Consider the following 17,580-nt stretch of genomic DNA (forward strand, 5'->3'; position numbering starts at 1 on the left):
ATCAGTAATAGTTTAATACATTAGCTTATATCCTTGTGTGTATTGCATGAATTCATCACACTGGAGAAGCAACTAAGAAGAAACTCAGCACACAAGAATGGGAATGAGCCCCAACAAAATACAGTAACACTTACCACAGAGTTCTGACTTCCACACTTTTGTCTTCATAGTGTGCACTAAACCTTAAAACGCGTTCTCCTCCATAAACCAGAAATGCATTACAAATAAGTAGATGTAAAAGTTTACTTACCTTTACAGAACATGTGGTATTTTAAATAGCATTTTAATTTACCATGCAGCGAGCAAGTTATTGTCCCTGCCCAGTTCACAATCACAGATTCTGTCTGCAGTTCCCTTTAGTAGTCAGACAGAAAGGAGTCATATCTAAATTCACCACAAATGCAGCTTAATCTAAATTATATTTAGCTCTTTTATATTCACAAACCTTGTATCTTTATTTGTATATGCAACTTGTAGCTCTTCTATATAACACAGGCTTTTATTACAGGTTAAGAAGTCCTGTAACAACAGCCAGTAGATCCCTGACCTGTCAGACAAATCCTTATCCTTATCAGCAGAGATTGCACCACCAGAGTGACAATTAAGCCTCTGATTTCTTCCTTTTGTACAAAGATCATATTTTCTTTCCGGATTACTGCTGGTTAAAAACAGGCTTAGCAAGAACACGACAAAAAAATAAATTCTCTGGGCGTATAGTCATTAACCTACATTGCTGAAGTGGTATCCCTCCAATACACTGTGGTGAACAGTCAGACATAGACTCCACCTGCCTGCAAGCTATGGTCACACCTCTCTGACTTGCAGCTGAGAGTTCAGCCAGCTAAAAGGAAGTAATCAGACTGATATTGCCTTCTTACTTACAATCCTCATATAGAGATGCTGCCTGGTAGGATTAATGATCAAGGTAAGAGGTTCCTCTCTACAACAATAGCATTTTTGTCACAATTGTATAGATCTCATTTCTGTATCAGAACATGAATCTTCTCCTATTGTTTAGCTCTGATGATGCTGAGCTATTATTAGACAGGCTACTACCAGTAAAAGGCAAATGATAGTTCGACACTGCAGTCACCTTAGGAACTTTCTGTTTATCACATGATATAACCAGCCCCCTTCAGGGCTGATCCACGCTGGCATTTTAACTTGCTTTCCATAAATGTTTGAGTTCTGTGTGTAAAATGCATTGGAAGACAGAGCAAAATAGTTATGGAATTAAACATGATTCTTTTCACAGTATTTGTGTGCTATAAACACAGTTACAATATTTCACAGTGGGTTTAGCAAATGCTGGGTAGATACAAAATTAAAGGCAACAATTTCTATTCATGGTGTGTCCAGCATTTGTTAACGCTGCTATAGAAACTATGTTGTTTTCGTCAGTAATCAATTGAATTCTATTTTGATAAGAGCTTAGACTGCGCTACCGTCTGGATAGTGGGCAGATGTTAAACACTAATTCTGAAATTGTAGCTATATTTGTATAAAGCTATCCACCCCCTGGGAACTTTTTACTCTGTGCTGTTTGGTCCCCTGATGAAATCTGGGCTTCACAAAGAAAGGCCTGATATTCAAGTAGGCTGTAAAGGAGCTGAATTTAAATGTCCTAATGCTATCAGTTGTCACACCTGTGCGGCCTTCTGCCGACAAAGGGGCCACACAGAGGAAGGAGGGAGATCACAGAGCATTGGCTCCTCTCCGGGTATGGCGCTTGACCTCCCTGCACTGCGCAAGAAGAGGTCACATGATGTGGAATTTGGCTGTCCCAGTTCTGATCAGATCGATGCCAGCCAGCTGGGGGCCGCAGCTGAAGGCTAAGTGGGCCGCTTGTAGCCCACCTCTGGTCTAGTTAGTGCTGTGCTGGGCTCATTGACTAAGTTTAAAATAATCGATTGGAATAATTTCTCTACTAACTAGTTGTAATCTAATAACTCTTTTTTTAAGTTTACACAAATGTAAATATCACATCCGCTTCAGCTTTACAAAGTAACATAATGAGGTTATTTGTTTTGTGCTAATTTGTTATAAAAATTGCACACGTTCCATTTCTTTAATTTTTAGAATAAATTGGGGAAAAAAATGAAGTAGTACTTTGCGCCATTCATAAATAAGGTACGTTTAATAAACTGATGCAGAAAGTGAGTCGGCTACATCCCTTACCAGCCAATCACAGACTAGTTCTCATATATCGAACACTATGGAGGCAGACCTATCGTGCTGAATCAGTATTGCTCAGATAAGTGTCCATCGGTTCATTAGACAACAAAGCCTCATTAATGTACATGAAGTCAATCTGTGATGTCACTGGCTTCTACTGAATTTATTTTCAAGCTGTATTACCGCCTAAGTAGCAGAACATTTAAATTTGTAACTTTAAAATGACTGTTCAGGGAGTGGGTGTATGTGAGCTGGAGGACCAATCAGAAGCCACAATCTCGTAGCAGGAAGTGCTGCTTTAATAAATATTAGTTTTGTCCATAAAATGGCTACATGTACTCTGCATAGCAGAGGTTGAGGGCAACCCCGGATATATACTGAGTTATTTCCCTCTGTAATTGTATGCAGTATTGCTTTGTAACCCTCTGGCAGCTAAGGGTTAAAGGCAGGAAAAAACATAATGAGAGGCCGTATGCTTTTCAGATGATGTAATACAAGAGGCTACTGTATAGAATTTTGCTTTGGGCTGTTTGGGACAATGAATCTGTCCAAGAAACTATCTGACATAAAAGCTGCTTCTTCTATAGTTCTAGGCAGCAAACATTTCCCCAGACTCTCTCTCTCTCTCTCTCTCCTTAGCAATAGAGTTGTTCCAGGGTTGCCAAGCAATTCTCGAAGAGAACACTGACTAAGGTTTCACTGAGAGAGGTTTTTTTTTTTTAACCTTAAACAGCATAGTCATGTTGTCAGATAAAAGCTCTTTGGAAAATAAAAATGCTATTATAGCTAATAGAACAGGCCGACCCAGTCCAAGAGTGTCGCTGCATTTTAATGCAGAGTTTTCTCTCATAAAAACAAAGCTATGATTTGCACAGACATTTGTGTAACCAAATTACTTCTTTTTATAGTGTAACTTATTCTCTGCGGTTACGGTGTTATTCGGTTTGAGACAAAAAGGGGAGGGCAATCATGTGTCGGGCAATCATGATTTGGCAGTGCCAGAGATAACCAGTCATGTTCCTCTGAGATCAGAGACTCCCCCCCCCCCCCCCCCCCCCCCAAATTTATTTGCCAAACTCGAGAGACCTGACCGTGACCCCGTTCCAGTGAAATACATGCAACATTTTTCGTAGTCTGTGGTTTGGCTGCATTTTCAGCTTACAAAATGGCTGCCTCCGGTGTGTGTAGGAGGCAAGTGCACTTTAAATACAAATATCGTTGCAGGTAAGTATTTATATATTATTACTTTGAGCTATGTTATTGAGCATTTATTCAGCAGAGGAACAGTCTTCCATCTACAGCAGATAATGCTTTTTTCCTTTAAATAACATTTACAATTTACCCTGGTCTTACCCCATACTACTGATGGCGTGTCCCTCCTCACTACAATTTAGTAGTGTTGCTCTATGTGGACTATTGGGGGAGACACTTGATTATGTCTGCATGCTTGACCTGACTAATAATTACAAACTGACTTACTTTCTCATTAACTTTTAACATTTAGGGGAGAATTCGATGTGGGCGTGTTACTCTCAAAAATAAGGAAGCCTGTGTACTCCCAGAGCCGTGAGCAAAAATCAGCGTTAAAAATTACCGTACTAACTGTAATAATGCACACTCTTACCGTAGTAATGGTAATCTTGCACAGGCCACATTAATTTCAAGAGTAAAATTGCCGATTGACTACTGACCCTTAATAAACCTTCCCTAAATCAGACACACTGGTCATGGTAGAAGATAATAAAACTAACTTCACACTCGCTCCACCCTTAAATGGTTGGACCACCCCTTGCCAATTGCTTTGTTTTAATGCCATTGGCTGAGAGAGACTGAAGAAGGTGTCATGCAATTTGCATATGAGACAATAATATCTTGCTCTCATCCAGTCATCTCATTTGCTGTCCCTTTGGCTGGGAATATTTGCTGATTCAGTCTCTACAGCCAATGGCATTAAATAATATGATTAGCCAAGATCTCACAACCCCTTCACCAATCAACCATGTAACGTTTTACCTGTGCTAAAGTGTATGAGGGAGATTGGGTAATGTCCCTGTTAACATAGGCAGTATTTATAAACAAATCTCAGCATTCAGTCATGTTGTGAAAGTAGACAAGTAATGTGGCAACATTGCAACATTTTATAAACTGAACAGAGCCAGTGTGTTCAGGCTGTGATACATTGTATCTTTGTTGTTACATCAACATCAATCCAGGACTTCCTTTCCAATAAGCTGTTATTCTCTGGAGAAGTGACCACAAAGTATTTAAAGTGCAGTGTTGTGAATGTATAAAGCTGGGTACACACTACAGAAATTTTGACCAACTTTTTATGCCGAGCGATTTTACATGCGATCGATGGTCCGATCACTCGGTCCATGGACTGCATACACACTAGCCTTGTTTAGGACGATAAAGGAAGAGCGGACGTCCCTTTAGCGACTTTTTACAGCCATGTTGTCGTGAGCATTTCGTACTCACTGTTGTGGATCAGTCGGAAGTTTATACACACTACACAGCGGAAACGAGATTGGAACGAAAATATTAAACGGTACGAACAACCAAATGAGGCGACAATCGTCCATTTGGGCAGACTGACCCAACTTTTGAACGAGCGGTCGTATGTCGGCTGTTTGAGCCGATTATTGGACGAAAACAGTGTAGTGTGTACCCAGCTTTAGACAGACATTGAAAGTAGGTGTGAATTATTTTCACCTGTAATGATAGAAAATAAGTAAACAAGTAATAAGTAGAGAATTGTATTTTTTTTCTGGTTAATGAAAGTATTTAATTGCTCTCCTGTTAGTGAAGCTGTCATGAACATAAACATGCAGCCATCTTCACAGTTACATTTTGTGTTTATATCACTACATGTTCTGTATGCCAGGTCAATACAGCAGTTGTTACATTGTATCCATTATATATAACCAGTACACTTGTTGCTAGGGACACGGCAGATAAGCTTCTGGCAGAACACTGAATTTTACATTTGTAGTTTAGTAAAAATCTATAACCTCTCAGAAGATTGACCATTATGCTCTAAAGAAAAAAAAATCCTAATTAATTTTGTATATTAACTTATGTATTTTTATTTTTAAGATGCCTGTATCTTGGTAGAAAATGCTATATTGGGGATATTTCTAGTTTGTGAGATGTCACAACATGCAGTTGTCCAATTATGTTACAGCAAGACCACCACTAAGCTCAGGAAGGGTGAAGGGATATGGAATTTTGTTCCCCTAACAACCTTATGCAATTTCAAATATCTTTCTACTTGGTACATATGTGACTTTGCACATATATATGTGTATGTATGATAATGTTAAGTAGTGTTGTGTATTATATTAATAAAAAATTTAAGTAAGTAAAAAATAAAAATGGATTTTAAAATATATAAAAAAATAAAATGGATTTTAAAATAGTGTAGTGTAGTTGTATGCAAATTCTCAAGAAAAGTCACAAGCCAAATGCAGCAATGCAGAAGAGTCAAAAGCCAGAGCAGTCACCAAACCAGCTATCAGCAAATGACAGTTTGCTGATGGCTGCATTCATTTGTATATAGTCAAGATGACCGCGTTAAACCCTCCTCCACTCCCATAGAAAAAAACTCGCTCAGACCAATTGTTGGCATGCGAGCGCGGGATTGAAAGATTTTGAATTGAATTGCACGAGTTTTAACACTGTGTTAAGTAATAAAGGTCGCTCTACCGGCAATTGAATTCCCCCCTTAAAGTGAGCACAATATAATTTACTTTACTTCAATAACTATAGCCATAGCAGTCCATGTAACTATTAACGGGCCCTGGACATAGGCAAATCGAAGGGGGGGGGCTTCCTAGTGCCTGGAATCCCCTCTCCAAGCCTGGGGCACTGTATAATTGAGGTGGCTGGACCATGTCCCTGCTCCACACGGCTTTGCTTGAAAAGGGAGAGCTGCGTGCACCTAACAGTAGTGCATGCAGCATTGCCCATGTATATTATGGGGATAGGAAGAGCTGGAGAGCAGCCAAGCACTGTCTAAAATTATAGCCACGCCGCCATGCATGCTGGTCACGCCCACTGGCGACGTGGTGTGGAAATCCCCCTCTACAAATCCTGCGTTTGCCCCTGCTGGAGTACAGGGGCCCTATCCCAGAGGGAAAAAAATGTACCTTAAAGTACAAATTTAACTTGCTGCATATAAAAATAAGAAAAATGTGCCAAATTGCTACTAATGCATCTAGTACTATATGGACACTGACTGGGGATGGAGCAGTCATTGGGTATATGATCTATGTAAAGGGCCCATCACAATTGTCCTATGATGTCCAGACTTTTCTAGTTACAACGCTGCTTCACTTGCTCCTGTTTTTCTCGTTTCAGACTGAGAGCTAGACGTTCCTGCCAAAAAAAAGACACAATTTTTGAATCGGACAAAATATTTTCTCAGCTGCTTTCAGACCTGTGTACTTCCAAATTCCATGACGGATAATGAAGGATGGCAGTGATGTTACTATTGGGTGCAACAGTGATGGAAAGGCACAGACTTTGCTCCATGTGCCATCTAGCATGGACAATATCTGCTTAGGGGATGAGCCTGTACGATCCCAAAATCTACATGAAGATTTGGATACAAATAAAGGATCGCCAGAGACCACCGGTACATGGGGAGACTTTGAAAGTTTTAATGAATTTACGCCACAATCTGAACAATTTTACTATGCAGATGAACCTTTAAGATTGGACGTTCCTGACACTACTGCCTCTATGGCGGAGGACTGCACGGAGGAAACGGATGGCCAGGCCCAATGGGATGCATTTAATCTAGAAAACGTGGTATGTATTTTTGCTGTGCTGCTTAATATGTTATTTGCAGATCTGGATTAAAAGGCAGTCCAGCATCAACATTTTTCTTTGCTTAATTATGCCTAGTGTATGGGAAAGGATGTGCTATACATAGATTTATCGTATCTTTGTATATGAGCAGACCCACCTCTCTCCCAATCCTGTCATACATACGTTGCACCCTGCCACAAATAATGATGTAACTAACCTTTACCATTAGGCTATGACCCCAAGATATTGTATAGAATGGTAATTACTATAAATGATTAAGGCCGGGGACACACTGGAGAATTTTTTGACCAATCTGTTATCTACAACGATTGTACCTATGACTAAAGGTCCGAGCGGTCGGATGATTCATCTTCATCTGGTCCTCTAGTCGTTTATAGAATGACAACACAATAGTCACTAATTCATTCATTCCTGTCACATGATTAAAACCGCCTTGTTATAGCTATCCACATGTCCTTACAGATTTCGTTAGCTACTGTGACTCTGAAACTAAATTTTCAGTCCCAGAACAAACAAACTATCCCATCTACAGCACTCTTTACATTTAGTCACCAGGACATGTTCATTGTCGGCGGAAAAGACCAAGGGCTAGATTTACTAAACTGCGGGTTTGAAAAAGTGGAGATGTTGCCTATAGCAACCAATCAGATTCTAGCTGTCATTTTGTAGAATGCACTAAATAAATGACAGCTAGAATCTGATTGGTTGCTATAGGCAACATCCCCACTTTTCCAAACCTGTAGTTTAGTAAATATACCCCCTCATGACTCTGTAAACTCTATTGAGATTGTGACCGTGAGTGTATACATGCTACATGATCGGAAGGTGTTTGGAACAAGATTATTATACCGTACAACCAACCAAATGAAACAGCTATCAGCACTGGAATGATTGTCATTCATTGCGTGATTATACACACTAAGGCGATACGTGGCCGAACGGTCATTTATCAGGTGCTTGGCCGATAATCGGCTTAAAAAACCTCCAGTGTGCCCATGTTATCCAGCGGTTCAATGTGGTTTAGTAATATACATGTAATTAAAGTTATATCGTGAATGTTGCTATATTTTGTGAATTTACCGTATGCCAATGTTGTCAAATATTTCTAAGGTAAACCTATGTTCTTATTAACGCAGGTATGTACTTGACAATATGTATTTAATACTTGGCTAATATAAGCCACCTGTCGTATTTTACATTGTAAAATGTACCCTTTGCAATCTGCAAGCAGATATCGTCTAGACGCATTGTCGTTCTATGCGCACGGCACCATTGTATTTAGATTGTAACCTGTAATGTATGTAGATATCTATTGTAAATGTTTCACTGTATGAGGATTGTCACAGATAATAAGATGTGAATAGATAAAAGATTTGGGTGATAGGCTAATGTCCACAGTTAAATCCAGGGGGTAAATATATCAAGCTGAGAGTTTTCCAGCGGGTTTGAAGAGTGGAGATGTTGCCTATAGCAACCAATCAGATTCTAGCTGTCCTTTTGTAGAATGTACTAAATAAATAATAGCTAGAATCTGATTGGTTTTTCAAAACTGACGGAAAATTCTCAGCTTGATACATTTACCTCCAGGACAAGCCAGTCTTTGAACTTCGACTTAGATGTTCTAGTACTGTTAGCAGTCTTCTATTGTCTAGGATAAGGTCTAGATCAGGCCTGTCCAACCTGCGGCCCTCCAGGTGTTGTGAAACTACAAGCCCCAGCATGCTTTGCCAGTAGACAACCAGTTGTTAGATGGAAGGGCATGCTGGGACTTGTAGTTTCACAACACCTGGAGGGCCACAGGTTGGACAGGCCTGGTCTAGATCAAACAACCTTGTCCCTGTGATGTGTGAATGTTATTTAAAAATTCTATGTTAATTATGCAACTGTACAACATATGTCATATTGTGTGTGAATTAAAGTGATGTCATGTATTTACTGGTGAGGTAGCATAAAAGGGAGAAGATTACATTAATGTTAAGGACTAAATCCGCTCTAGAGAGCGGAGTGAAGAACATCTGATGCAAGTGGGGGAGACGCTGGTCTGCACAGTTCGGGGTACTCGTGTGCTAGGGGTACTAAGCAGGAATTTAAGTTCTCTTAGTACTAAGTGAATTTGGTGACAGTGCTTTGTGTGAGCTGACATCCCAAGTAGGGACACACGGGCTGTTATGGGTGTTATCGCAGAAGGACCGCATTGCATGGTATATTTGTAAACTTGCTATGCCGTGTTAAAGTACAACTTCAGTGCTAATAAAATGAACCTGCACCTGGTATCGGTCGGAGTGATCTAAAGAACCCTGTATCCTCACATGGGTAATGAGATTACTGTAAACAAGTGACTATAGGGAAGAAAACTTAGAATATGAGGGTATGAAAGAACAGACTGGTCCATCAAGACAGTAAATACTGTCCAGGCCGCATTCCTGTGGAAAAAACATAATGCAGTTTCTACTCCAGGAGCTGGTTTATACCAAGGAGTTCTAAAAGTGGAGTCTACATTGCTGTATCTGTTTAATATAGGTACCACAGCTGTACAATATGTAGTTTTGTTGAAGGGGTTGTCCACTTTGAGACAATGTCCCAACACTCTTTAGAAGCTCTGTAGAACAAGTTCTACTTTTCCCCATTCTTGTTCTGTTACCTGGTTCTGTAATGCACTTGTGTAATGGCGCTAATGTTTCTCCATAGAGATCGATGCTCTAACCTGCCGCGGACTGTATAGTCCGTTTCGGCCAGCCGCGGAGCATGTATAGTCCATTTTGGCCAGCCGCGGCACTTGTATATTGCATATTTGTCCCTTATTAAAAAGGCCAATTAACAACTGACCATGGGATGGGGTTAGCAGAGAAACTGATTATATCTGATATAAATATTTGTCTAAAGTTTTTCTTTTCTTCTTTCCTTTCTTTCATTTGCTGCAGAACACAGAGGGGTGTGAACATATATTTAGGTTAAGTTTTCCAGTTGTACCTGTGTCGGAGACCAACCAGGATGTGAAGAGCCTGTCCACAATGATGACTTCATCTAATGAAGAACACCTATCCAAATTAATAAAGACTCGATTATGGTAATTTCATCTGTTTATACATCAATATGCTCCTTTGTAGGTGAAAATAGAACTCTTCAATAACTCTGTGTTACGCCATGAGTCATTATTATAAAAGTCATTAAAATTTGACCTGTTATCCCTTATAAAACTAGACATGTAAGTATTCATCGAGAGGACGGTGTAACACTAAATTGGGCTGTTACGCTGACCATGGTTCTACCTACTCCCCAAAGTGCAATGGCCGTATGTCCTTGTACATTAATACACCGCTTGCCTGACCTGTCTCTTCCCTCTCATTTGCATACTAGAGCCAGAAGCACTAGGGAGGAAATACCAGTATGAAAGGGAGGAGACAGATTACAGGTCAATATCTAAACCGTGAGCCTTATTCCTATTGGATGCAGTTTCATGAGTAAGCACTCACTACATGACTACAATGTACATGGCGGCAGGTTTGTAGCTAGTGTGTCCCTGAAAGTTTGACAATAGAATATTTTTGTATTCCAGGCTGGATTATGATCATTCACAGCAAGGTGGAGATGCCACCTTTGGGAAATCTGGATGTGACTGGCAGAATTGCAAGGGATACAGGGATCTGCTGTTGCTGCTTGGAACCACTGCTGAAAATGTAACTATTCCCATCTGTTTGTAGATATTCCTTCTGACGGCGTGTTCATGGTATAAGCATGCTTTAATGTAGCTGTATCTATTCATATGTAATGGGAACAAGCATTATACATTTTGACAGTAATACAATGGCAGCCATAATAATGATGTTAAAAGACAATAAAAGATCTATCTCCTCTCATTACTCCCGCTGCAGTTAGAGGTGTAACTAGAACATTCAGGGTTCCGCAGGCAAATATCTGGGTAGGAAATACACAACTAGGATCCACCTTATTTCAACACTGTAAGTGGTGGAACATAACAGCATGAGTTCACAAAGCAATATGTACAATCGCTGAGCAGAACATGATTGCACAAAGCAGTATACAGTGATCTCGCAAAGCTGGGTGCCCGGAGCAGGATGCGATCTCGCAAAGCAGTATATTGTGGGACAAGTTGTAAGGGAGCAGCACTTGATATCACAAAGCACAATGATGACCGGATTAATTTTGCTGCAGTTGCAGGGCCGGATTAACATTGGGCCTGATGGGACTGTAGCCCTAGGCCTCTCCAAAAAAATAGGCCCTGGTCAGCCAGGAGGAAAAAGAAAGGGGGAGGGGGGTTTGGGGCCATAAGTGGGGTGGTGAAGTGGACCACCTGCTGGCGGGTTCCCTTCCGCTCACAAACAGCTGGCTGCACCTGCACATCACTGGCCACAACTCTGGTGGGACGGAATTTCTCACAATAGGCCCTTTATAAATTGCAGCCCCAGGCCCATGTGGCATGTATTCTGGCTCTGGTTGGATGATGTACTTGGGTGCCTTGAACACCACAGATCTCCTGCATCAATGTATGAGCCAATATACAGTGTGTGTGATTTGGCGCTTGTCTCCATTCCTCCTCACATCATGATACAGTCCCTGTCACACGCAGCCCTGTCCTCCTTACATGCACGTGATCAAGAGCGCTCACTCGTGTCCTGCTGCTGGGAGAATTCTGACGATCTGATTGGCTTCAGGTTCTAGCTCCACCCACTATAAACTTACAGATGAGCAGAATCTGAAGATTTAATAAAACAAGTTGTTCAGATCCTAGTCAAATTCATCTGAAATATGCTCAAAAGACCAAATGACGTTACTTTCCAGCAGGAGTCAATTTCCAATATGAAATGGAGCCATATCTCTATAAATAATTACTAATAAAACTGGACTAAGGAATGGGGCTTACAAACTTTAAGTATAAACTGTTATTAGATATAGGAAATAGGTGTGTAGTCACAATATCCCATGAACAGTTTATAATTTTCTTTTTCTTTTTGTTCATTAGATTTCAGATAATGGAGAGATAACTAGTGATGCTGTAACAGCTACAGATATTGCACAGTTCCATGTAAATGAAAGCATGCCCCCTGCTGGCAAGAGATGTTTAATACAGACAAAGGTGAGATGTCCTGCTAGTCTCGTTCTTATAAGAATAGGGGACTGTAGTGTATTTGTTACTGCTGTCAGAAAATATAAATTGTATGCTGAATTTCATGGATAAGCAAACCTACATGACCCATAATATATTTTAAGTACAAACATTTACTATAAATTACATTTTTGAGCTCCTGATCTCAGAGTTTTGTATATAATCCAGGAAATCAGATTTTGTAACACAATGTCAGACTGGGGTATGCGGGGTCACCACATCTATTTTACATGCCCCAGTTGGGCCCTTATAATACGAACACCTTTTAAATACTGAATAAAATGGACATATCCCCCAACAGCATGGATTTTCAGCATCCGAGGGGGGAGGAGCCTTCACAAAAAGGTGTGGTCTAGCAGATTAGGGTGTGGCCTCATTGTCCATAGTTGCCATTAGGACATGTTGGCAGCAGGGGCGATCTAGACAACTGCTTTACACGGGGCGATTTTAGGGGGGGGGGGCGATTTAGGCCCCACCCCCTTTCTGATTTCTAAGGCTGCCGGCGGCTTCACACTATGTGCAGGTCCGCTCGGCAGTGACAGTGTGCTGCCCCGCTGCTCTGATTGTGTTTAAAACACAATCAGAGCAGCCGGGCAGCACACTGTCACTGCTGAACGGACCTGCACAGTGTGCAGCTGTCGGCAGCAAACCCCTGCTAGGGGGGGGCGATCGCCCCCCCTGGATCCACCACTGGTTGACAGATACATTTAACTTGAGACAGAATAGAATCTTTCATGTTACACCAACAATATGCCTTATACTGGAAGTTTCCCATATTTAACTAGCGTGCTTCATATGAGATTATAGTAGTAGTATTCATAATGTGACTATACCACCAGTACCAACAATAGAGGTACCCAAAGCCCAAATTATACCAGCAATTTCCAAATGATTAAATACCATCAGATAATCCCAATCAGTAGACCATTACAAAAATGTTCACCTATAGCAGCAGTTACCATGATTATACTAGTAGTGCCCATGTGACTAGATAAGTGATATACCAGGCTTGTGTTAAATCAGTGGGTCCTCATATTTAAATAACAAGGGTTCCTACTGCAAAGCTAATGCCAGCAGTGCACTGTAACTTCATACCCACAACAGGGGCAAATGCAGGATTTGTAGAGGGGGGGTTTCCACACCATGCCACCAGTGGGCGTGACCAGCATGCATGGGGGCGTGGCTATAATTTTAGACCGTGCTTGGCTGCTCTCCAACTCTTCCTATCCCATAATATACATGGGCAATGCTGCGTGCATTACTGTTAGGTGCACGCAGCTCTCCTTATGAAGCAGAGCCATGTGAAGCGGGAGCAGGGTCCAGCCACCTCAATTATACAGTGCCCCAGGCTTGGAGAGGGGTTTCCAGGTGCTAAGAAACCCCCACCCCCCTCCTTGGTTTGCCTATGCACAACAAAAATGTATTAGCAGCTTGTTAATATCTCGTGATCATGTAAGGTGGTTGAAGAGGAGAGCCTGGTGCCTCGCACTGGCATGCCAACCTTGGTGTTTCACCATTTCTGTAAAGTTAAGTCCGCAGCGTTGGTATGGGACCTGCTAGGCTGTTGGCCTGGTAGTGCAGGCAGTTGACAGTAGACATTGTGAGGCTGAGACCGTCCTCTCTGCAATGGATTTTGGGAAAGTTTGAAAAATGATTTTCTTATTCTGGGTGCTATCAGCTACCCTTCCAATCTCTCCTACCGGCCCCATTAGCTCCTATTTTCTCAGCATTGTGGCACCTCACAAATACATGATTATAATGATGGTCTCTGCATAAAATATATAAACAATGTAATGTTTTTGCTCTTGTATTTCAGTTGGATGTGTCCCCAGGCTCCAAACAGGGCCACATTTTTTCATACCAGTTGTTTCTGAACAAGTCGACAATCGATGCTCCTTTGCCTTTTCTAAATTTTTCTGCAAAGAAAAGTTTTTTCAGTACAAACCACTTGCGTTTTAATTTTTAGTTATTCTTTGTACAAGGAACTTTTTGCTTAAGTTATTTAAAAGGTCTTGCTTTTGTGTAAGAAAACCTCATATTTATACAATGACATTTTTAAGTATGTATTTATCTTTTTACACTGTTTATCCCACTAACATTTCTGAGCGCACCGTTCTATGAGCTGAATGACACAATTCTATAGGTGATAAGTGATGTGACGCCACCGTTTAATGAGACACCACTTGTAAAAGTTAAAATAATTTAGTTCACTATAAAGTTACATTTCTTCAGCTGGTCTGAAAGATCAGGAAATTGAGCAATGGTTTGTGGATGGATCGGTAGTCAAGATGAAGCTATTGCACGATCCCTCTGCGGAGATTAATCGAGTCAATGAAGCGACAACCTTGCATATCCTATCACCTTTTCTGGATCGAGTAAAACAATCAAGGTGGAGACTACACAAACATTCACCAAGGGTCAGTGTGCCCAACTTTCAAGGCGAAGACTTTGTCATAATCAAAAGCTCTTCTTCCAATGAGAGTACTTGCACTTTCTGAAAACGTCTACCCTGCACTTGATAAAAAGGACACTTGGATCAACGCTCTGTATTGCACTCTCTGTAATTAGCGGTTGTGGAATAATATTATTATTATTATTAATCTTTATCTGTAGGGCGCCACAAGAGGTCCGCAACGCGGAACAGAGGGCAAGCAACAAGACAGTACATTGTATAACAGTAAAATACAGTAACCAAATAATACTACAACTCTCAACACAGCTACTGGGGTGCAAGGGGTATATTCAGAGCAGGCTGAAACCTGTGCCCATTAGCCTGGGTGCAACTAACAGGTTTAGAGCCACTGAAAATGGGCGAAGACTACGGAGGAGTAGAGTCAATGGGCAGAGCCCAAGGAAGAGTGAGCACTGTAGCTGGTGAGCAACAGCTATAGGTAATGAAAACAGGAGGGAAGAAGGCCCTGCTCACTAGAGCTTACAATCTAATAGAATGACTATTGTATCTTTTTATAACATATTTGTAATATTAACTTTTTTGTTTTTTCTATTGTTTCCCCTTTATGGCTTGTCTAGAGCAGAGGCTTCTCTTGTTGCTTTTGAAACAGAACACAATGGCAGAAAATTGTGAGAAAACTATACGATCTCAATGCATTTGCTGCCCCCATTGATAGATTAAAAAAAAAAGATCTATAGTTTTCTACTGCTGCGGGGTAAGTCATGCATTTCATTGCCGTCAGCGTTGATGGTACATGGGCCATGGCAGGACCGTAACTAGGGCTGTGCGACAGGGGCGACCGCCCAGGGCGCAAGGCTGAAGGGGGGCGCAATTTAGAAATATTTTGGGTTAATTTGATTAAAATTGAGGGCTTGGGGGTTGGCATTTGTCTTTCTCGCCCCAGGCGCTAGAATTCTAAGTTACGGCATCCAGTCTGTAACGAAACAAGAGAAACTACTCTTCTAGACAAAACTTTTTTTTTTTTTTTATTTATTTTTTTTTAAATCTTCTTTAGACAGGAAACAGAGTTTATAACTTTTATTGGTGACTTCTGCCCAGGTTAGCATCTGAACGTGTAGCTGGACTTTTAATGGATGACTATAGCTAAATACAGCTTGAAGGTTTATTTAAATACTCTGCAAATTACAGAAATGTGTTGTAACTTATCTCAATTAATCTGATTTTTTTTGCTTTCACCTGAAAATATAAACCTTAGCGTCAAATTATTTAATTAGAAAAAATTATTCACCTAATCTCTATTAAATTATATTGTTCAGAGAACATGTCCTTGGCTTAACCTCTTTATAAACCGTAATGAAATTAAAAACTGGACACAGTAGCCAGATGAAGGAATAATGTATTTAGAAGGAAATAAACACAGTCTAGTTAAAATGAGTATTTTTAAATTGTAAACATGTATTTTAATATATTGTGTAAATATAAATTTATTTATAAAAAAATGTGTTGTAGTAAGTTAATGTTCTCATAATATTCACCACAGATTATTTAAATTGTATCCCCTGGAGGTTAGGAAGGGTAAGTGAAACAAATGTATTCTGTAATTCTGTGTTCGGGTGGTCACACACAGCCCCTTATTTTATATCCGTGGTATTTAATATTTAAGCTCCAACACATCTTGAACATTGGGTAAAATACAGACTACACATGGGACTGGGAAGCACTGTAAACGTGATCTCTATTTTAGTGCTTGTTCAGGCCGCAGAGACTGCAGCTTTAATGGAATATACCACAGGAGCACATAAGCACCCCTGTGTATACACCCGAAGGGCCATGCAATAGCTTCCCAATAACAAATTCGGAACATTGGTGAGTGTGTACACATACAGGAACATTTATATAAACTGGAGCAGATAAAAGATACTATAACCTACAGCCAACGATCATATTCTAACGGTACGTTCGTTTTATTACTGTCCTCTATTGGCTTCCCTGCAATAATTCGCATTATTTCTGTTATTCATTAGATACTCTATATAGATGCAGCCGCTTCATTATGTAATTGCTTTAGTGATTGATGTGATCTGTAAGAATCTCTACAAAGTCAGTGATCTTGTCCAGCTCAACAGCTGAGACTTAAACTTAACTTGCCAGAATTTTGTGTTCAGTATATTTTATATAATATATTTATATAATCACTATGAAAACTATTTTTACAGGTTTCTGACATTGTAGACTAGTGTATTAAAAAGTATAGGTTACAGATGCCATATGGCAGACTGTGCCACCCTGGCTCTCCAGCATCTGTGTAACTTCAAGCTTCAATATATCCCACCACGATTAGAAAACCACAGGTTCCCTACCTCTGCCACGCAGGGCTGCTAGGCCAGCCATTTAAAACGGTTTATCATACCAGAACACATCACATCTGTTGCTCTGGTTTTATAAACTTCCTAAAAATCACGATCGATGATGAAACAATGTCATTCAGCCGATGGTTATGAGAGATGAAGATGATGGATCTCACAGTAAACTGTGTAGGTGTGTGTGTGTATATATATATATATGTGTGTGTGTGTGTGTGTGTGTATATGTATGTATATGTATGTATATGTGTATATATATATATATATATATATATATATCACTGTTCTCAGGTAGAGCTCTTCACTATGCTCCAGCAGGTAAAGTGATGAATCCAACGTCCACAGTGATATAAGCCAAGCGATAGGTCCAGTAGTTAACTATTTTCGGTTAAAATATTGACTGATGTGGATTTTGAGTGATCTGCTGGAGCGATACTTATTGAAGAGCTTGACAGGACAATGGGGAATATATAAGGAACTGAGATTTACCTGCTCCTATTTGGGGGAACGTGGTGTTTAGACACAAAGAAAGTGAGAATTTTGATCGCACATTGTTGTGTTTGCGCCAATACATTTATTTATTTGTTCATTACCGGTTTCTGGGTGGGTGACATTCACCAGTGTATAAGGGAAGTGATCATAATGAATCAATAGCATAAGAACATCTTAAT

At 40.3% G+C, this 17,580-nt stretch overlaps 1 protein-coding gene across 1 annotated transcript; it reads left to right on the plus strand.

Moving 5' to 3' along the window:
• The first annotated feature begins 794 nt into the window (after positions 1 to 794).
• Positions 795 to 16,306, plus strand: CLBA1 (clathrin binding box of aftiphilin containing 1). Its single transcript, XM_075191862.1, has 6 exons — positions 795 to 925; positions 6,535 to 6,987; positions 9,930 to 10,075; positions 10,565 to 10,685; positions 11,990 to 12,103; positions 13,950 to 16,306. Exons 2-6 carry the CDS (start codon positions 6,643 to 6,645, stop codon positions 14,097 to 14,099), a joined length of 876 nt encoding a protein of 291 aa, XP_075047963.1. The 5' UTR covers positions 795 to 925; positions 6,535 to 6,642; the 3' UTR covers positions 14,100 to 16,306.
• The last annotated feature ends 1,274 nt before the right edge of the window (positions 16,307 to 17,580 follow it).

This window comes from Mixophyes fleayi, chromosome 12 (genome assembly GCF_038048845.1).
Source record: "Mixophyes fleayi isolate aMixFle1 chromosome 12, aMixFle1.hap1, whole genome shotgun sequence".
NCBI lineage: Eukaryota > Metazoa > Chordata > Amphibia > Anura > Limnodynastidae > Mixophyes > Mixophyes fleayi.

What these genes read in the sequence shown, in the direction of transcription:
- CLBA1 (XM_075191862.1), top strand. Translation starts at nt 6,643, where the DNA reads ATGAAGGATGGCAGTGATGTTACTATTGGGTGCAACAGTGATGGAAAG. An exon ending in CATTTAATCTAGAAAACGTG is followed by an intron (nt 6,988 to 9,929) that starts GTATGTATTTTT and finishes CATTTGCTGCAG; the next exon opens with AACACAGAGGGGTGTGAACA. An exon ending in TTGGAACCACTGCTGAAAAT is followed by an intron (nt 10,686 to 11,989) that starts GTAACTATTCCC and finishes TTTGTTCATTAG; the next exon opens with ATTTCAGATAATGGAGAGAT.